Source organism: Rhinolophus sinicus, linkage group LG16 (genome assembly GCF_036562045.2).
Source record: "Rhinolophus sinicus isolate RSC01 linkage group LG16, ASM3656204v1, whole genome shotgun sequence".
Lineage (NCBI taxonomy): Eukaryota > Metazoa > Chordata > Mammalia > Chiroptera > Rhinolophidae > Rhinolophus > Rhinolophus sinicus.
In genome coordinates this window covers 28,222,904-28,244,148 of record NC_133765.1, presented here as the reverse complement: position 1 = coordinate 28,244,148, position 21,245 = coordinate 28,222,904, and the positions used below count along the sequence as shown (strand labels likewise).

Sequence of the window (21,245 nt, the reverse complement as noted above, 5' to 3'; positions counted from 1 at the left end):
CACTCTGCTCAATTCCTTAATGCATGATTCCATTAATCAGCATGACAACCCTACATAAAATTACCCCAATTTTATAAGCAAGGAAACCGAGGCTCAGAAAGGAGAACTCATTTGTCCAAGGGTTACTTAGCTAGCAAATCCTGCACTCAGACTGGAACCCAAGCAGTCTTACTGCAGAGCCCAAGCCCTCCTAACCACTTGGCTATAGTGCTTCCAGCACCCACTCAAAATTTCCCGGGACTCCAAATCAAGTATGTTTTCTGAGTCTTCATCGCACTTTTCTACTGGTCCAGGAAAACTGGAGGCATCCATCTTTGAAATATAGCCATAGCTTTAATCAATGGCTGCCTGGTAACTCCAGGGGGCCCAGTTTTCTGGTCTTTATCAAAACAAGACTTCTCCTACAGCAAAACAGAGAAATCACCTCCATGCTCAAAAAGCCGCGCAGTCCAGTTGAAATATACAGTGAGCTACTTATGTAATTTAACATTTTCTAGTAGCCTCAGGGAAAAAGGTAATAAGATACAGATGACATTAATTTTAACATAGTTTATTTAACCCAATATATGTAAAAGAGTATCATTTCAACATGCTAATATGAAAAATTGTAAACGAGATATTTTAGATGCTTTTCCTCATCCTAATTGTTCAGGAAGTGGTATGCATTTTACATTCACAGCACATTTTAATGGTCAATAGCCAGTGTGGCAAGTGGCTGCCATACTGGACCTCTTGGGTCTAAAATTTTACCTCTCCTTTTTCTCCTCTTTCTTGTCGCTGTGGGTACCCTATGTTGTCTCCATCAGTCCCACATTTCTCTTCACTGGGTGTCGTCTACACCGGTGACCAATGAAAGCATGTGAGCAAGAGTATGCCGTCGTTATGTTTCGCATTGATCCTACAGCTGAAACCTCTAATCACGTTACCAGTATCGTCTGCCCTTCCCTTCACCGCTATTTGCCCTCACCTTCCTTTCTTCTCTTCCAGGCTATTACACCTTTGGGGAATCCACAGTAGAGCAGTACACCGCCTCCTTTAGCTGTGGCTGCCTTCATTTGCAGTTTGGGTCAAATCAGTGACTCTAACCCTCAGTAAACTAACTCACTTGTAAGACAGGAACAACCACAGTTGCGGTCACTACCCACTGGAGGGACGTCCCAAGGGTAATAAACCCTGCGGAAGAAAATCATTCTACACTTCGACTTTCTTAGCCTATGTTCGTCCCTCCTCCCTCCCCATCCCTCAGATGGTCTATCTTCCTTCCTTCCTCAGGCCGTGTGTCCCTCCTCTTCCTCAGCCTAACACGTCCCCAGCCCTCCGACGACAGCAGCACACTGGGGGCAAGCGGGAAGGCCAGGTCCCCACAGTTGGGGCCTGGTGGGTGGGGGCCCAGAAAACTACCGATTCTCTGGGGGAGAAAGAATCCCGTTTTCTGCCCATTGGAGGAAGAAGGGTAACAAGTTCCCCAGTAGAACCCACCACAAAAACCCAAAGGGGTAGTAAACCCTTCAGAAATAACTCTTGCCACCGCTTCAGGCTTGTGACACTACCTCCCACCCATATCTTTCTGAGAACAGGGCAGAAGGAAGAGGCTAGGTCTTCACAGGCTGGCCACTTTGTGCGAAACAACCGGTACTCTTCCTGTCACTGCAGGTTTCCAGATCCTTCCCAACTCGGGACAAGAGAGATGACAGTCTAATCTGACACAACCGCCGCCTTAACCTTGCGCTCTCAGTCATCGGAATACAAGCAATCAAAAAATAAAAGGAAACATAAACCCATGCTGAGAACATGGGAAAATGGGCCCTTTCCCACAGCGTTGGTGAAGGGCAATTTGGCAAAACCTATCAAAAGTCCTGAATCTTTGCTTGTGCTTGGATCCAGCAATTCCACTTCTAGGAACTGAAGGCAAGGATTACGACAAGCCACAAGGATGTCTACTATAGTGTTATTTATAATAATGGAAAATCATAGACAAGCATCTGACCAGAGAATTTTAGTTAAATAATACTACATCCATGTAATTCCATGCAGCTATTAAAAATGTTTCATAACATGAAAAGCTGTTCCTGACGTATTAAGTGAACTTCGTATCTCCAGCCGTCTTCAGAGTTCCAGGCTCGCAGACCCAACTGTCTACTTGACAAAGGTAACATGTCAAACAGGACCTGACCCTCAAGTTCAACCGACTCTACCCCCAGTCTTCACATTTCAAATAATGGCACCACCATGCATTCCCTCAGTTCTTAGGCCAAACACCTAGGAATAATCCTCAATTCTCTCTTTTCCTTCACCCCCCATATCTAATTCATGAGCCCGTCCTGCACACTTGACCTTCTGAATCCAGCCACTTGGCCCACACCCCCAGCCATCAGACTAGCCCAAGGCACAGTCATTCCTGGATCTGACGGCCCCACTAACCTCCCAACTTGTCTCCCTGCTTCCATTCTTCCCCGCTACAGTCTATGTTTCCTGCAGCAATCAGAAGAATCTTTTAAAAACACAAATCTGTCACTCCCATGTTCACAGAGCAAATTCCCAGGATCTTAGGCAAGCCCTCTGTGGCCAGGGACCTGCTTCTGTGTCCCTCTGTGTCCCTCAGCCCTCCCCGTTCACTCACTCCACTCCAACCACAATGGACTCCTTGCTGTTCTAATAACACACTGAGCACATTCGCCCCCACCCCCCCAAGAAACTTGCACCTGTTGTTGCCTCTGCCTGGTGCATTCCCAGGTTTGCTTCCTCAGGTCAGCACAACCTCCCCAAGGAGGCCTGGTGGATTATCCCATGCCCCTCCCTCTCTTTTCCATGCTCTTTTGGCTTTATTTTGGTTTTTTAAACAGCAGTGCTACTTGGTTACGTTATCCGGTTCTTTGGCTCCCAGTGAACGACGCCTGCTGGAATCGAACCCTTAGATAGTAACTTCTACATTGACTCTGGGCTTATCCCTGTAACTCGCTTTGGCCAACAGGACATCAGCAAAGGTTATGGAAGCAGAGGCTTAAGAGGGGCTGTGCGCTGGGGCTTGCCCTCTTGGAACACCGCTGTGGCCACCACGTAAGAAATCTGGGCTGTCCTGCTGGAGAAGCTACGTGGAGGAGAACCGAGGTGCCCCAGCCAGCCACCAGCGATATGAACAAGGCCATCTTGGACCATCCAGCCCCAGACACGCCACCAGGTGACTCCAATCACATAAGGGACCCAGGCAAGACTGGCAGAACTGGCCAGCTGGGTCCAGCCCGAATTGCAGACTCATGAGCAAATAAACGATTGTTGTTTTAAGCCACTACATCTTGGGGTGGCTAGTTGGGTAGCAATAGGTAACTGTTATAATAGCTTATCGTTACCTGTGGTAGAGACTCCTAGCTATTCAGCAAACTGTTTTCTCTTCTTCCTGGGCCCACCTCCTCGTCTTCCTGGCAGTGAATAAATTCTAGCCAATGGAACGTAGCCAGAACTTACAAGGGCAACTTCCAGGATGAGGCTCTTAAGGGGTTTGCCTTCTCTACACTGTCTCCCCTTTCTGGATGAAAACAACAACAATATTGCAGCAGGGAAGGGGCCTGGAGTATGAGAGAACGGCTCACCCACCAAGACCACTCATTTCGAACCATTTTGTGAGCAAGAAAAAGACTTCTGCTACATCAGAGCCATTACACATGTCGGGACGCGCTCTTGCCTGTCCTGGTGAGTACACTGGCTGACATGCTCTGTCCACTTGTCTGTTGTCTGTCCGCTTCTGCCCCACCTTGATAGTCACACACCAATGGCAAGCTACAGACAGCCTGTGGGCCAAATCTGACCAGCATCTGTTTTTGTAAAACCCTAAACCTAGGAATGTTTAAATGTCAAGAAAAAAAAATCAATAGAAAAATATTTTGCAACCGCTTGTCTTGTTCACCACTGTGTTTCCAGGGCCTAAAACAGTGCATGATCACTACATATTTACACCTGTTGCAAATTACCTATGGCCACAAATGCTCTGCAGCTCCTCCCACCAAGAGGTCAAGTTGATGTCCCCATCGTGAAATCCAGGCTGGCCAGGTGACACGCATCGACTCATAAAATGCAATGGAAGCGACACTGTGCGACTACCAAATCTTCAGATACTTTGCAACTTTCCCTCTTGCCCTCTTGGATCACTAAGGACATGTAAGAAACCCAGGGTATCATCTCACTGGAGAGGCCACATGGAGAGAAAGGCTCAGCTGTCTCAGCCACCAGCCCATCTGCCAGTTGAATGGGGTCACATGCGGGAGCCCAGGCAAACCCAGCCGAACCACCCAGCCAACCCCAAAGCACAGAATCATGGGAAATAACAAGTTGTCTGAAGTCCAAAGTTTCCCAAACATAATTAAGTCTAGGGATGGTTTGTTACATCACAATCAATAACTGAGATGGAACATATGAAGAACAAATAATGGATCTGAGTGTGGCTACAGGATGGCTGTATGAGGAGATTCTGTACTTATCCGCGCTCCCCCCAACCCAATCCCTGATATTTCTCTCCCCTCCTAATTTAACCAAAATAGAGCCCAGCTCAAAACCATCTGCACCTTTCAGGTGATCTCTGTGCCTCCGGGGTCTTTCCTGTCCCATCCATACCTTTGACCAGGATCGGCCAGCTACAGACAGCCTGTGGGCCAAATCTGACCAGCATCTGTTTTTGTAAAATCCTACACCTAGGAATTTTTAAATGTCAAGAAAAAAATCAACAGAAAAATATTTTGCAACATGTGAAAATTACATTATTTTCCATTTCAGGATTCATAAATAAAGTTTTATTGGAAAATGTTCACTTATATATTGTCCACGGCTGCTGCATGCCCCAAAAGCAGACTTGAGGGGTTGTGATGGAAACCATATGGTCCACAACGCCGAAACTATTTACTGTCTGTCCCGTTACAGAAAAAGTTTGACGGCCCCTGCTGCAGGCTGCAGGCAGCCACCAGACGAACCTTTAAACATCTTTATTGAATCGCTCCCAAACCTTTGAGGGAGAAGTCTCCTCCCTCAAATGGAGGAAACTTTGTTGATATGATCCCCATCCTAAGTCAGAGCCCAGGCATTAGCGACCTAAATTCATTTCTTATGACACTGTATCAGGTACTGCCATTTTGGGCCAACTGGTCTCTGAGCCGCACCATGAAGGCATTTTCATGCCTTCATCTGGTTTGATGGTCTTATCCAGCAAGCCACCTGCTGCAATCAAAACCCTCCCCATTCTTCACTCCACTCAGAGTCCCCAGGTCCCCAACCAGGACCACTTCCCTAACTGCTTTGCCATATATTTCCCCACATGTATTCTATAGAACATCAATCCCAAGAGATATCCCTGAAAAAAAGGAGACTGCAGACTCTATCCTCTCTTGGAAAGTCACAACATACATCTATAGGGCATAGTAAAGGCTCTGAGAAGTCCTGTAGTAAAGACACCTGTTTCCCTTTGCTTAACGCAGCTGTTTCCAAACATATTAACCATGGAATTCATTTCATCTACAGAACACTTGTTGACCACCAGCATCTAACACAGTGCGCGGATTTTAGCATTTGTCGAAAGAATGAAAAACACTAACCTTCCACAGAATTAGGGATCCACAGAACACACTTTGGAAAGGCTGCTCTAGTCCTTTCTTCTCTCCCTCTGATCTGAGCTGTTCCCTTCAATGTCATGGACTCCACACCATGTAATATTAATCATGCCATCACAGTAGCTGTCATTTATTTAGCACCTGCAGGAATGGTGCTAGATATAGCACTAGACCCCTGAAAATGTCACCTCTTTTCATCCTCACAACCACCTCTGAGGTACGTAATATTACTCTATCTTGCCATTTTGCCAGAAATGAAACCATGGGTCAGAAAAATTAAACCACTAGCTCAAGGTAAAGTAGAAAAGCTAGAATTCCAAACTGCATTAGTCTAACTCCAAAATTCATGGTCTTTCGTCTCCACCAAAGCATCTCCCTAAAACATACTGTGCCGATGTGCTAGCTATCCACCCAACATCCCTTCACGCCTTCGTCCATGCCAGCAGCACCCTGATTTTGTATGCAATGGCAACAGGTCAACCGAGGCAATGGATCATGACCCATCATACTAATCATAAGTGTTCCCACTTCTCCACTTCCCAGCCTTGCAGCTAGGACTAGCCAGTTGACCCAGTTCTGGTCAAGAAGATATAATTACACATCATCTGTGGGGTAGGGAGGTGGAGGTGTCCTGGGGGAACCAAACAACGATATGCACCCATTATACCTTCACACTCACCCAGTTCCCTCCCTTTGTACCTTGAACTTTGGTGTAACGGCTGAAGCTTCAGGGGCCATCTTGCAACCATGAGAATTTGCAAAGACTTCAGCCCTGATATTATTAACTTACCGAGCCAACTCAAGCAGCTGGATACCACCAGACTTCTTGTTACATGAGCAAAAGAAACCACTATTTGCTTACCCACTGTGGTTTGATTTTCCATTTCATGCAGCTGAACACATTCCTAGTGGACCGACATGCTTTTCCCTATATTTTTACCTGTTTGGACTTCATCATTATTTCACATATATATTATCAGCCTTGCCTCTCTAACCATGAAGTATGCTTCCTGAAAGCTAAATCCATGTTGTATATTTTTGTTTCTACAGGGGTATATGCATTTTAGTAAATTTTGCTTATTACCCAGGTTTTCAGGGATGGACTGTTCGATTTAATATTTTATTTAGTGTTTGGGAGCCTGAAGTTGTTACCATTAAATAGCTGAGAAATGACATCGATCTCCCAATAGATTACTATTTCTCAAAGTGTCAATATGAAAACATGCATCATAAACAGCTGCACTGTTCATTAATGCAGATTCCTGGGCCCCATCCAATCCCAACTGAATTAGCATCTCTGGGGTTAAGCCTAAGCATGTGCATTTTTAAGCAGCTCCCCGGGCAGCTTTAACATACAAATTTTGACAACTGTTGGGATGAAAAAAACAAAACAACAACCCTATGGGTTCAAAGCCTAAGTGAAGTCTGGCAACACCTGGCTGGACCCCGAGTCACCAGTCCATCTTCAGTGACCCCACTCTAGCCCTAGAAATCTGGGAAGCCTAAACTGGCAAAACTGTTCGAGACCCTTCCTTGGGCAATATGGATGGAGTGGTTGTTGGCACGCTCTGAGGGACACCGGGACGGGGAAACTAACACACAGATGCAGTCCCAATAGCTGTAACCTCCCGCCACACATACCAATGTCTCCAGCCCCCCCACCTACCCATTTAAAAGTAAAACCACCTGCAGAAAAGCAGCCACCAGATCCAGGGTCCACTGCGACCATCCCCATTGTCCAGGGGGTTGTCAGAGGGTGGAGCATATTGAACAGAGGAAAAGCAAACTGGAGAAATTTACACAACAATCCACAAACTAGCATGTGGGACTCCCGACTCAGAGGAAGAGGAGAGGCCACAGGTGGCCCTTTGGGTTATTTATTTATTTAGGGCATGCCATTCTGAACAGAATTGGATCTTGGGCACTGCTGAGACAGACAGAAGGCCGGCGCAGGGCATCCCATACTTTTTCTCCCAGCAGCAGAGTCCTCGCCTACACTGCTCTCCCACAGCTCCCAGGAAGAAACGACGTGTGCCTCCCAACAGAATGTCCAGTCCTCCGACACCCCTTGACATTCATCTTATTTCATTTCTGAGGATTATTTTCCCAGGTGACAGGTACACAGAGACATGTACTCTAGGGTAGCAAACAGCATACTCAACACGCACACACACACACACACACACACATACACACACACACACATACACGGCACTAACTCTATTTTCCAACTGATGACCTTCCTGCCTCTAACATCCAGCCAAATTTAAAACCATGGAGGGAGAAGATTTGCCCGTGAATCAGAAGGTCAGAAGGAGGTGCTCACCCAGGCTAGCACGGGGGCAGGAGGGCGAAAGGACTCAGTAAGGACTGATGAGTTCAGACCTGGGAAAGCCATGGGCTGCCAACAGTGAAGCTGCCAGCACTGCACATGCCCACTCCACCACAGGAAGAGTCTCTTTCCTTTGCTCCCAGCCCTACTGTCACCACCCTCTGCAACTGCCAGCTAATGGGAGTTCCCAAATTTAATCAAGCCATGTGTACAGCTGGGCCAGTTCAAGGGAGGGAAGTGAGTGGGGCCCTTCAGATGTTCCAAACAACGTGGGTGCCCAACGATTGGGTGGACCCCAGGCATCTTCTAAGGCTCTTGCAACCATCCTCCTTTGACCAAATGGCCTTCGGAAGAAACAATTTCTGCCATCTTCTCTCTGAGTAACGTTGCATCTACCCCACCCCCCACCCACCCCACAAAACTGCTTCAAACTCCCCCTCAAGTTCTGTTGGAGAGAATGTTACAACAGCCAAAGATAACTCCTCCCCCGACCCCTTTCCTCCCTCCTCCTCCCTGAGTGCACAGACAGCATCGCATCACCTGGTTTGCTATCCCACGGAGATTCAAGAGTATTTTCCCACACCACTTGTGTGTGCTGAACCAAGCTTTTTCGTTTTTTGTTTTTTTAACATCTTTCTACACATTTTAGGCCTGCAACAGCTCCCTGCATCAAAATGATTGGACTGGACATGGGTAGCTCAATGAGGATTTTTTTAAAGGCATCTTGCCTCCTGACATGTATTATCACTGAAAAAAAAAAAGCAAACAAACAAGAAAACACAAAACAACGAAATCCAGGGAGCAAACAGGGGCTGGGAAAGAGGCCGGGAGAGGAGGTCTATATTTATAGGCAACCCCATTCCGGGAGCAAAAACCACCTTTTGACCACCTGCAGAATGCGGAAGATCACGTGGGTTCTCTGCAGCGCCCTAATGTCTTACCCAGCACACAAACCCCCGTGGCATATAAACAAATCCACAAGCGGAAAAGAGCGAGAACTCACTCCTCAGAGAGGAAGCGAATGATAACAACAGCCGCAAGAATAATAATAAAGAATAACAATTACTACTACTCCACCACCCAGCCAAGCGTAGACGACAGCAGTACAGCAAAGGGACATCCAGGGCAGGCTTTGCAAGAAGATAAATCACAGAAAACCACATCGTGCCCCCCTTGCTCCCCTCCCACCCCCAACCCCCCAACAAACGGAATCAAAGGAGAGGGGACGGTGGGGAGAAAGGGGAGGGAAGGAAGGGCTGCTTTCCCCCATCCAGCCCCCCCACCCCCCCATCCCTAAGCAACACCTACCTCCAGGGTCCGGATTTCTTTCTGTGTGAGGTCGTTGGAGGTAGCACATTTGGTCCTAAGCCCTTCCAGGTTGGAGATACTCAAGTCTATCATGTTTTGGACCAGCTCGCACTGCTGTAAGGCTTTTTGCAAACTCAGAGGCTGCTGCTCCTCGCTTTTCGTCATGTTTTCCTCATCCATCGCTTGCTCTGCAAGCCCCCCTTCCCCTCCTCCTTCTCTCAGAGAGAAAAAAGGGGGGCGGGGGGGGGGAGTAGAGGTAGTCTACCCCCTACGCCTCTCCAGCCACTGCGATTTCTCAACAATGTCTCATGAAGAAGGAACCCAACATCTCACACAGGGTTGAGGGGGGTGGGGTGGGAGGAGGGGACAAGAGCCAAAATTTATTATTTTATTTTGGGGTATCAAGCCGACTCCATTAGAACGTCTCCTCTCTGAGTCTCTGGTCCCTGAAAAGGAGAGATGCTGTTTCTCAGAAGCAAACCAGGTGATGTGATGCTGTCCGTACACTTCGGGAGGGGGAGGAGGAAAAAGAGGAGGGGGGAGGAAAGGACGGGGGGAGAGGCGGAGAAGAAGGAAAATAGCGCTCACTCTTTACACACCGGCTCCGTGAAGGGCAAAATTATATATTTTTGGCTGGTTGGCTTTATGTCAAAAAAAATCTGGTTTGCCCCTCTCCCAGTTGCAGGGACACGGCATTGTCCACTGTTTGGGGTGCTTTAGCGCGTTCTCAGGATGCTGTCTGCATTGCTCCCGCGGCTGCGACGGCGACTGCGGCTGGCTGCTGTCTCCTCGCGCTGCTGCTGCTGTAGCTGCCGCCGCCGGGCGCCGGGGGTGACGGCTGCTGCATTCGCTCCTGCCTCGCTCCACACCGACATCTTGCCTGTCAATCAAAGGGCGGGGGAAGCGAGGGAGCGCCGGCAAGGGATGGAGAGCGAGCGAGGGACCTGCAGGGGAGCGGGTTGGTGGAGAGGCGCCGTGCGCGCATCCGCCCCGGCCGGCCCCGGCCCCGGCGCGCCAGGGACCCGCCGGAGGAGGCGGAGGAGGAGCGCGCAAGCTCGCGCACCTGGCCGGGGAAGGGACGGCTCCCCGGGGGCAGCGGGGGGGCGGGATTTCTAGGGGATGCGGAGCTCGCGTGGCAAAGTGAAATTACTACCCGGCGTGCGTGCGAGTGAGCGGCGGGCGGGGCGCGGGGGAAGCGCGCGCGGCGGGGCAACGCGGCTCCCGGGGGCGGTGGCGATGGCAGAGTGTGTGCCAGAGCGCGGAGGCTGGGCAAGGGGGCGGGGAGAGGGCTTTGGTGGTGGGGTGGGGGTGGGGGCCACTATTACAGCCCCGCTCTCGCGAGACGAGGACGCAGTGCTGCTCAGCAGGTGCGCGCTGCCTGGGAGCAGGTGTGCGCCCAACTTTAAAACCCTAAGTGCGTGCTGGAGAAGCGTCAGCGTGAACCTGGGCACGTCCTCTCTGGCTTTCTGGCTCCGTGTGTGTGCGCGTCCCTGTCTTTTTGTTCGTTTGTCCTTTCTTGTGACTGGGGGGAAAAATAAAAGAAACCTATGCCCTTCCACGAGCTGTAGGAAGCTGCCCTCCCAGAACTGGTACCCCGATCCCCTGACGGGTGGCTTTCCAAGGGGAAAGGGAAAGGGGCTTTACCTTAACCTGATTGTCACCATGTCCCATGTGTCCTGCATAATCTGGTCCCAGTCTACCTAACCAACCTTATAGCAGCATACTATGGCCCCAGAGCTAAGAATGGATTTTATACTTTAAAATGGGGGGGGGAACAAAAGAATATTTTGACACGTGAAAATTATAAGAAATTCTCATTTCAGTGTCCATAAGTAAAGTTTTATTAGAGCACTGCCACTTTTGTTTATTGTCTGTGTCTACTTTTGCATTATAACAGCAGAATTGAATAGTTGCCACAGATACTGTTAAGACTTGCAAGGCCTAAAATATTTGCTATCTGGACCTTTACAGAAAAGCTGGTAGACTCGAATGAAATCACCAAACATATTCTTGCCTCCGAGTGCTTTGCCCTCTACGTCCCTTCTGTCTGGACCACATTTCCCTCTAATCCTCTCCTGGTTGGCTCCTTATCACTCAGTGTCATCAACTCAAATGTCATCTCAGAGAGGTTTTATCTCCCTGACCATCTTACTCCCAACACACATTGCCCAAAGAATGTATTTAGGATAATTCGCAAAATGCATCTCTTTCTCCAGGTGAACACCGTTCCATGCCAGGGAACGGCTTCTGGGCCAGAGTAGACTCAGAACATACAGTACAATATGTGTCCCTTAAAGGAAGTCACTTGAGAAGTAGAGAGAATGACAGCCAGTCATGGCAAACTTTTTTATAGATTGTGGGCCGTAGGGTTTTATAGCTCATACGGAGCTAAAGCAGCATTTTCAAAATCCCTCTGTTGCTGAGAAGCTCAAGTGAGTTCTATGTGTTCTCAATATTTTAGACTATGAAGTTTATGAATTCCAATTCGCTGATAAAATTCTCTTTTCACCTATTTTTCCCATTTTTTTTTTTGGGGGGGTGCTTTGTTTTTCTTGAACATATTAAAGTTAAAACACTTGTGTAATTCCAATACCTCGGTCACCTGTGGGGTCTGTTTCTATTGACTATTTTTCTCTTTGTCTTCAGTAATTTAGTCCTGTCTCTTAGCAAGCCTTGTAATGTTTGTTGAATGCCATACAAGCTGTGCATGAAAAAAAAATATGTTGAGTCTCCAGGTGAAGCTGTCTAATTCTAGCGAAGGCTCACCCTTTCTCTGCAAGACAGATGGCATGGGGACTGACCATCTTAATCTAATCAAAGGCTGAGCTGGGAGGAGGCTGGGTTGCAGTTTTAATAAGACAGCACCTAACTTTGGTCCCTACCTCTATGGCTTTGCCTTTCAGGGATTCCAACTGAGAATTTTAGGTGTTCATGGCGGCCCCTACCCTCCCAGTCCTGAGCTCTAATCCTTATCTCCATAATATGGCAAGACTGAACACTGCCCTCTTTTTCAGGGACTTTCTGCTTGGCTTCTTAGCCTCTTGGCCAGCACTGTTTCAGAATTTGCCAAATGTCTTCAGAGGAAACCACCAACAATCAAGCTCACTTTTCTGCCCCTCCTTTCTCCCTAGGATATTAGCCTCTCAAATCCCCAGTTTTATCTCTCCAGCCCTTTGAGACTGCCAAAGGTTCTGCTGGTGTCTCTGTCCCCCACCAGCAGGAAAAAGTGGCTGCAGAATGTCAGCTCATCTCACCACAATTCCTCTCTCTTCCAGAATCTTGGCCCCTCTAGTCCTGGTTGTTTCCCAGCTCTCTGAGTGCCTTTAAATAGATGATGATGATGATTTGGTCTGGCTTTTCTAGTTGTTTTCAGAGGAAGTTTAAGCAATGAAAGCAACCCATAGGTCAGAAGTCCTCAACAGGCAGTGCTGTAACCACCGCCACCACCACCCCCATTTTTGGCAATTGATTGCTATCGAGGACATTTGTTATGCTTTGCACCCAGCCAGCCCCCTTTGAATATCCTTTTTATGTTTGGAAAATGAGTCCCACCTCGCCATACGTAAAATCAAAGCACTTTTCCAGAAACTTCCTTGCAAGGAGGTTTCATGGGATCTAGGTTCTGTCCTACTGCAGTGGGAGCAACAAAGAGGAGGAATCTACCTGGCAGTGAACATGGCAGTCAATGTACCTGCATCCAGGTGTCCTGCCCCTCGGTAAGCTGGGCATTTGTGCTGAGAGGCCTGGCGTGGTGTTTACAGGGGCAGCCCCATGGTGTGGTTTGGGCATCATTTGGGCTGCACAGTCGAAGCCTGGCTCTCCTCCCCGCCTAGAGATTCTATCGGTTTTTCTAACCACCTGTCTTTGTCTGTTCAGGTTGCCATAACAAAATACCACAGATTGAACAGCTTAACCAACAGAAATTTTTCTCCCAGGGCTGAAGATTGGAAATCTGAGATCTGGGTACCAGCATGGCTGGGATCTGGTGAGAGTTCTCTTCCTGGATTGCAGACGGTACCTGCATGTTGTGTCCTCACGTGGCAGACATGGCTCATATGGCTTCCTCTACTTATAAGGCCATGGCCCTATTGGATTAGGGCTTCACCCTTTTGACTTCATCTAACCTGAATTGCCTCCTAAAAACTGTAAAGATACATTGGGGGCGAGGACTTCCACATATGAATTTGGGGGATGCAATTCAGTCCAGGGTACTGCCCGATTAAAGCACTTCTGCTTAGACTACCTGGAGTAGATTGTATCATTTGCAACAAGGAACCCTGGCTAATATTCTTGACAATAATTCCAAAATCAGGAGATGCAACAAAAAAATGGAGATTTCTGGCCTTTCCGGGAAAATGGGAACATCTGGCCACAGTCGGGAAGAATTGACTAGATGTGAGAGAAAGCTATCCCTTTCAGGTGGGGCACAGGCTCTCCAGTTCACCAGGGGCCGACTCAGCCCCCATCGTTCATTATTTTTATTTCCTGCATTTGCTGCCCCTGGTATGGCTTATGGTGGTTTGCACCTCAGATCAATAAGAACCTCACCAATTTCAAGCTTGGAAAACTGGAGCTAACTGATGAGAACTGTGTTGTTAGTGTATGGCATCCCAGAAACTGTGTACTACCTCTGAATGACACATGTCTCAGAATGGCTTTATCAATAGTGGGAATAAATTATTGTTACTGGGCTACCACATGAGCTGAACTTGGCAATGTCTCCTTAGATCCCATAGCTTTTAGTTTCAACTGTAAGAACAGTCTCGTATTCGGGTATTAGAAGTCCAGTCTAGTCCAATCAAACCTTCTTTCTCATATCTAGTTTGTTACCTTCTTCCCTGCCCCTTCTGGCCTGACCCACAAATGGCTCAGCAATCTGCAGTGGAGACTAGGGCAGGTGTGTCCTTTCCTGCCTCCTCTGTAGCTCACCTTGCTACAGGAGCAGAGGAATGAGTGGAAAAGGGACCCTATGCTAAGAACAGGTGAGTACAGGTGTAGTTCTTCCTTGAGTGCCAGATGTTCCACCCCCTCCACCCCCAGTGTCCTGGCAAGCCCTCACGTGCTGGCTCTTTTACATGGGATGCCTCTTTGGAAACTCCCTGAGGGCCTTATAGGGACTCAGTGGACATGCTAGGTGACCGCTTGCACACCCCTTTTACATTCAAAACCCAGGAAGTACTCCCACATCCTCTTTCAGAGTTTCCCTTGCCTAGCAGTCTGTCCTCTTGTGTGAGTCTTTTCAGGGTGACTCAAGCGTAAGCACATACGCTCTGGCCCACGGGAAACAGGATGCATTTTGTCCTGCTGCCCTCATCCTCACCCTGTCATCATGGGCAGCCCCAGGCAGGCAGCCTTCAGCCGGCGATGAGATGCCAGACACACCCACACTCACCCCTCTACCTTAATGTGCCCAGTCTCTTCTTTTCACCTTCCTCTCTTGGCTTGGAGATTGGGAGGGGAGAAGAAACCCCTGCTACAAAGGGGTTTCCTGTCAGAGAAACCTCCTCTGGATAAAATCTTGACTTTGTCTTATATAGGCTGGAGGTGGATGGTTATTGACAGTCAAAGGACCAGTCTGGCCACCTCTTAACAGCAGAGGGAAGTACTGTTACCCACTGCCGTCACCTTTGAAGTTCTAGCTGAAGTTCTGGGTCATCAGGAAAAGTCTCAGTCCATATTTCCACGTCCTTTACATTAGCAATGAGCTGGCCCCAGTGTTTTCTAAGTTGCATTGTAACTAGGCACCCAAATTAGGCAATGGCAGTTTAGAGGAGTGGCCAGTGTGCCTGGAACTGAACAAAACTGAGGCCAACTTCTTGAAGGGCTCAACATACCGCTTTCCCAAAGCATTTCTGTTTCCTTTTTCTACTAATTCTTTAAGGAGAAAAAAAAGGCCTATGAATACTAGTCCCTGGGTAACAACCAAATCTTCCTAGCTGCGAGAGGATTGTTATTGTTCTGGTCTAACTCTAAACATAAATGGCTTTTAAAACTACCTTTGATGAGTGCAGGCAGGACGTTCCTATCTTTAACCTTGTGAAGTTTTTCCGACATCAGAAAACTGACTTTGTCTAGAGTTCTCCTTTTGGCCTTTTGCCTCTTTGTCTCTTAATTTTCCAGTGTGAGCAAAACAACCAGATCACTCTCTTGATGACAAGATAATTCGAGCGCGCGGTAATGGACAATTTAGTCCGGTGATTTATGCTGGCTTTACAAATTAAGCACGGAAAGATGCCCTGTGAGTTTTCAGATATAGCACCCTCAGGATGGGAGAGGATGCCTTCTGGGGCACTCTTCGAGTACTTAGAGATGCACCGCGAAGGAGTATCGTTGCAAATTGCAGTACAGTGACGCCATCCACCAAGCTTTCTTACTTTACACCATCTTGTCGAGGAAGTTCTGCATTCACCAAAATGGTGTCTTTGTGTGAATCAGAAGAAGGCATCTGCTCTGCGAAGGTACCAGAGGGTCACAATGCAGGGGGTGGGGCAGAGTGCAGTTTGGGTCTCAGACTTGCCCCCCCCCCCCCCAGTTTGGGCGCCTTATGAAGGAAACAACCAGCACGGCATCTGTCTGCAGCAGCCCTAATGGAGTTCCCCATTCTTTTGTTTTGTTCTTTTTGTGGTGAAATATACATACCATAAAATGTTACCCCCAGTGACACTTAGTATATTCACAGTGTTGAGTAACCACCACCACTGTCAGTTCCAGAATGTTTTCATCACCCCAAAAGAAAATCCTGCACACATTTAGCAGTCACTCCACATTCCCCCCTTCTCTCAGCCTCTGACAACCCCTAATCTGCTTTCTGGTCTCTATGGATTTGCCTATTCTGGGTATTCCATATAAGTGGAATTATACAATATCTGCCTTTTTGTGTCTATCTTATTTCATTTAGCATAATGTTTTTAAGGTTCATCCACATTATAGCATGTGTCAGTACTTCGTTCGTTTTTATGGCTGCATAATATTCCACTGCATGGATATACCACAGTGTATTTATCCATTCATCTGTTGGTGGATTTTTGGGTTAGTATCCACATTTTGGCTATTGTGAATAGTGCTGCTGTGAACATCTGTGTACAAGGTGTTGTTTTTTTTTTGAACTCCTGTTTTCAGTTCTTTTGGGTATATACGCAGAAGTGGAATTGCCAGGTCATATGGTCATTGTGTTTAACTGTTTGAGACACTGTCAAACTGTTTTCCATAGTGGTTGCACCAATTTACATTCTCACCAGCAGTGCGTGAAGCCTCCAACTTCTTTACAGCCTCTCCTCCTGATTCTTCTCGCATTGATATTGTTTCATTACTAAAACAAAAACTTAGTAATGGTATACCTAGGACAGTGTGTGTTTATACATACATTTCTTGAGTGCCTACAATGTGCTAGGGAGTGACATTTGCATGGGATTTAAATATAGATAAAGGACAGTATATTCTGTAGTTTTCTTCTAAGTGCAATGGACAAAACCCCCAAAACACAAAACAAGTTTAGGCCAAAAAGTGACTCCGGAAGTGAAAGGGAAGAGTCTCACTCTGGCCTGGCACGACCTTTTCTCTCCCTGTCACTCAGCTCTGCTTTCTTCCATCTTGGCTTCCTTTTTAGATGGCTTTTCCCCCAGGAAGTGACAAAAATGGGCACAGACAGCTTACAACCCCATCAGAAATAGAGTCGCTTTTTCCTTAGTTCCAGTTAGCACCAACATAAGTTGTAGGGCTGATTGCTAACCAGGTATAGGCCACCTACCCCTGAGCCAGTCACATCGGCCAAGGGCATGGAATGGGCAGATGGGCCAGGCCTGGGTTGTGGGGTCACCCTGGAGCCTGGGAAGTGGCATTGACTCTACACAAACCATGTGGTATGAGATTAAAGGAGGACTGGTCCCCCAAAGGAAAAGGACCATGCCGGGGCCGGCCCGGTGGCTCAGGCGGTTAGAGCTCCGTGCTCCTAACTCCAAAGGCTGCCGGTTCGATTCCCACATGGGCCAGTGGGCTCTCAACCACAAAGTTGCCGGTTCAACTCCTCGAGTCCCACAGGGGAGGGTGGGCTCTGCTCCCTGCAACTAAGATTGAACACGGCACCTTGAGCTGAGCTGCCACTGAGCTCCTGGATGGCTCAGTTGGTAGGAGCACATCCTCTCAGCCACAAGGTTGCCGGTTCGACTCCTGCAAGGGATGGTGGGCTGCGCCCCCTGCAACTAGCAACGGCAACTGGACCTGGAGCTGAGCTGCGCCCTCCACAACTAAGACTGAAAGGACAACAACTTGACTTGGAAAAAAGGCCTGGAAGTGCACACTGTTCCCCAATAAAGTCCTGTTCCCCTCCCCCAATAAAATCTTTAAAAAAAAAAAAAGAAAGAAAGAAAGAAAAGGACCACGCCGTTACCAGAAAAAGAGGGTACTGATGCTGAGCAAACAAAATCATCAGCAATATTCCACAATCCTTGAGGGAGTCATGCTCGTGCAGACAAATCCTGTAATTATAATATGCTCTGGGAATAAAGGAGAGGAGTCTTTCAACCATGGGCAAGGGAAAAGGGAGGGGCTCTGGGAAGGCTCTGGGAGGAGGTGATTCTGAAGCTGAGACGAAAGAAGGGGGTGGGGCGGCTGGTTAGCTCAGTTGGTTAGAGCGTGGTGCTTTTAACAAGGTCGCCTGTTCTATCCCCACATGAGCCACTGTGCGCTGCACCCTCCACAGCTAGATTGAAACAACTATTTGACTTGGCACTGATGGGTCCTGGAAAAACACATTTAAATAAGTAATAGTTAAAAAAAAAAAAAAAGCAGTGGGACTCCTCCAAGAATACCAGAAAAACTTACGTGTGCCGAAGCAGAGTCCTGAAATCACTGGTGATTGCAGACAACTGCAAGGAACATATATTTGTCGCAATAATTTTTAAAGTCACAAGTTTTAAAGTCACAGTCGGCCTTGCCTTGAGAAGGCTTCTGCTGGTGAACGGTACGTGGTACCATCCAACCTCCATCTGCTGATTAGCTTACGCAGCCTCTGTAGGGCGACCAACCTGGTTTACCCGGGACTGAGGGAGTTCCTGAGATGTGGGGTCCTCAAGGCTAAAAGCGGGACCATCCAAGGCAAACGGTGGTTACGTCCCCAACTCCTGAGCTTAGTGTGCTTAGCTCACCAAGTGCTATAGGAGCAAACCATGTTTCTCCGAAAATAAGACCGAACCGGAAAATAAGCCCTAGCATGATTTTTAATAATACATCCTCTGAACATAAGCCCTAATGCGTCTTTTGGAGCAAAACTGAATATAAGACGTGGTCTTATTTTCAGGGAAACACGGTATGTTGTTATGTAAGAAGGGTCTCTGTGTTGAAATAAAATTTGCACACGAATGCTCAGAGGAACACTATTCACAGCAGCCAGAGGGTGGAAACAACCCAACTACCCATCACCATCTCATGCGTGGATAAACAAAATGGGGTCCAGCCATACCACGGAATATTATTCAGCCATCAAAAGAAATGAAGCACTGACACATGCTACAAAGGATGAACTTGGAAACGTTATGCTACATATCAGGAGGGCTACTCTACTTTGGGACCAAGGCTTTTCTGTCCCCTCCGGACCCCTTGACCCCACCTTCACCTCGGATCCTTCCCTCATCTGCTGTACCCACCTGGTCCCCAAAAGCACGAAAGTGTAGGATTTTCAATATGCACAAAACAATTAGAAGACAGGCAGTTAAAGAAAGTATGGAAATCAAACTATATGGTGACTTCCATTTTCACTCCTTTGTAATGACATGTCAGCAGGCTACCATTTCCCCCAAAATGTTCTGTGACTTTTGAAAAGTAAGGAAATTTCCCCTTACAGCAGTGGTTCATAACCTTAGCTGTACAAGGGAATTACCTGGGGCAATTTTTCAAATACTGATGCCTGGGTCCCAACCCCAGAGATTCTGATTTATTTGTCTGGGGTGTAACCTGGGCATTGGGATTTTTAAAAGCTCTCCAGGTAATTCTAACGTGTCGCCAAAGTTGAACACTGCTGTTCTCCAGCTTCCTTTTAGAGAGTCGCCCTTTTCTGGCCTCAGATGTCACAGGTCAAACTGTATACAAGTTGAGAATCTTTATCGTTTCTACTAAAATATCTTTTGTTGTTCTCGATATGTACCCCTATAAACATACACGATCTTTAGCTGCCCAACCATCACCTTGACAGATATAAGGAACATAGGACGAAATCATCTTTTTTTTTGGAGGGGAGTCCATTGCTTCATTATCAAAAGCAGCATCTAAAGCCCCTCCTAACCCCTCAAAGTTAAGCCCATGTTTGTTGAATGGGTGGGAGAGGCTCTTGTCTGTGCTAGAGTCGAAAGAAGCAATCTGATAAAGGACACAGGCTGTTTACCCAGGCTGGAGTCTTAAGGGTTTGTCATGGGAATGCGTGTGTATCATTCGAAGTGATCACCCCCTTCCAAAGTGCAACTATGACGCAATTGCTGACAACCTGGCCATGCATTTTCCATGCGCTGCTTACGAGCTTTCTTCCACCAGAGCTCTTCAACAGTACAAAAAAGCATCTGCTGGCGGAAAAAAAAAAAAAAAAAAAAAAGACCTGTTCTGCAGTCTGGACATATTCAAGGCAAGCTACCTACCCGGATACAGACCTTTGCCGCAGTCAGCCGTGCCCGGGGCAGAGAAGAAGCCCCCACTTGCCTTCCAGCTCACACGTGGGCCATCTGTCTGGTCAGTAGAAGCGGAATGTGCCTCCTCTTCACACCCCACCACAGCTGTCTGCAGTTCACTTTGTACCACTGGGTTGGCTCGGCTTCTAGCACCTACCTGTGACTAGGGGGAAAAAGAAAAGAAAAAGAAAAAAAAATGCATGTAGTAAGCGAACGAAATTGTCCACATTGATCCTGGATGAGGCTCAGATCACCCGAAATGTGGTTGCCCTCGGAAACGCACCGATCCTGAGTTTATTGAGCTGCCTCTTGGACTTGAGTCTGAAAACTGGAACTAAAGGTCCTTGACAAGTCTGCGATTTTTGGACTTTCCTTTGATGAAATGGGGGGAGGAAATTAGAAGTCCGGAGTGGGACAGATCACAGGTTTTCCCCCTGTCTTATATGTTTTTGTGCACCAAATCAGATAAATCAGTGTATTTTTCCTGGTAGATTTAGAACATTTATTATTTTTGCCATTAGAAGTACAAGCGTTGGCTTTTGAAAAGACAGACGTAGTCCACGGTTTCGATTGAGCTAGAAAGTTAGTAGGACTCCACCCTGGGATGGAGTCTGACTTCCTGATAGGATGACAAGAAGCTGTAGCAGTGGAGGGTGATGAGCCTTCATCACCACAAAGAGAGCAGAAGACAGTCAGCTGACCTTCTATCACAGGTAAGAACGTTGACTCTGAGTCAGATGGCCAGGTTTTAAATCCCAGCTCTGCCACCTCCTGGCCCTGTGACCGACCTCAGGCGAGTGATTTCGCCTCTCTCCGTCTGGGTTTCCTCACCTGTAAAATGAGGGTAATAATAATATCTGCCCCCCTAGGACTGTACTGAGGAGTAAATGACTCCACATGTGTAAAGCGCTTATAAGGCTGCCTGAGAATTAGCTGCAACTGCTGCTGCTCCTGGAAACAGAACCTGCTCTAGTAACACAACGGCAAAAGTACTTCTGTGGCAGGGTGGGTTTACATACGTGGAGCATTCCCACCGATCTGTTCTTTTAAAAATTGGTATTGAGTTAAAATGGGAAGACGCAGTCCAGAATTTCTGCAAGTGCCATATGCTGACCAGTTGTGTCAGAACCTCCTGGGTTGTTTATCAAAATTGCAAAACCCCAGGTCCTGTCTCAAACCCACTGGGGCTCTCTGGGGTTAAAGTTCTGGGAATCTGCATTTTAACAAGCCTCCTGTGTGATTATGATGTGCCCTAAAGTTAGAAAAGTAGGAATAGAGCTAACAACTAGTGACACTGGTGAAGCCCAGATACTGCTCTGCATCCAGTAAACCTGTCTCCAAAACGTCATTCAAGTATTACCT

At 47.5% G+C, this 21,245-nt stretch overlaps 2 protein-coding genes across 5 annotated transcripts in view; one reads left to right on the top strand and one right to left on the bottom strand.

Annotated features, from left to right (window-relative positions):
* The window catches only part of KSR2 (kinase suppressor of ras 2), a 343,303-nt gene extending 333,839 nt beyond the window's left edge, over positions 1–9,464 (bottom strand). For all 4 annotated transcript variants that reach the window (XM_019753947.2, XM_074321394.1, XM_074321396.1 and 1 more), the window contains exon 1: positions 9,232–9,464. In XM_019753947.2, the coding sequence (XP_019609506.2) occupies positions 9,232–9,411 (180 nt within the window). In that variant the 5' untranslated portion in view covers positions 9,412–9,464. The remainder of the gene's footprint in view (positions 1–9,231) is intronic.
* A 148-nt stretch (positions 9,465–9,612) lies between these two features.
* RFC5 (replication factor C subunit 5) overlaps positions 9,613–21,245 on the top strand; it is a 37,352-nt gene continuing 25,719 nt past the window's right edge. Inside the window, exon 1 of the mRNA XM_019753951.2 lies at positions 9,613–9,715. The gene's annotated coding sequence lies outside the window, so the exon portion shown is untranslated. The remainder of the gene's footprint in view (positions 9,716–21,245) is intronic.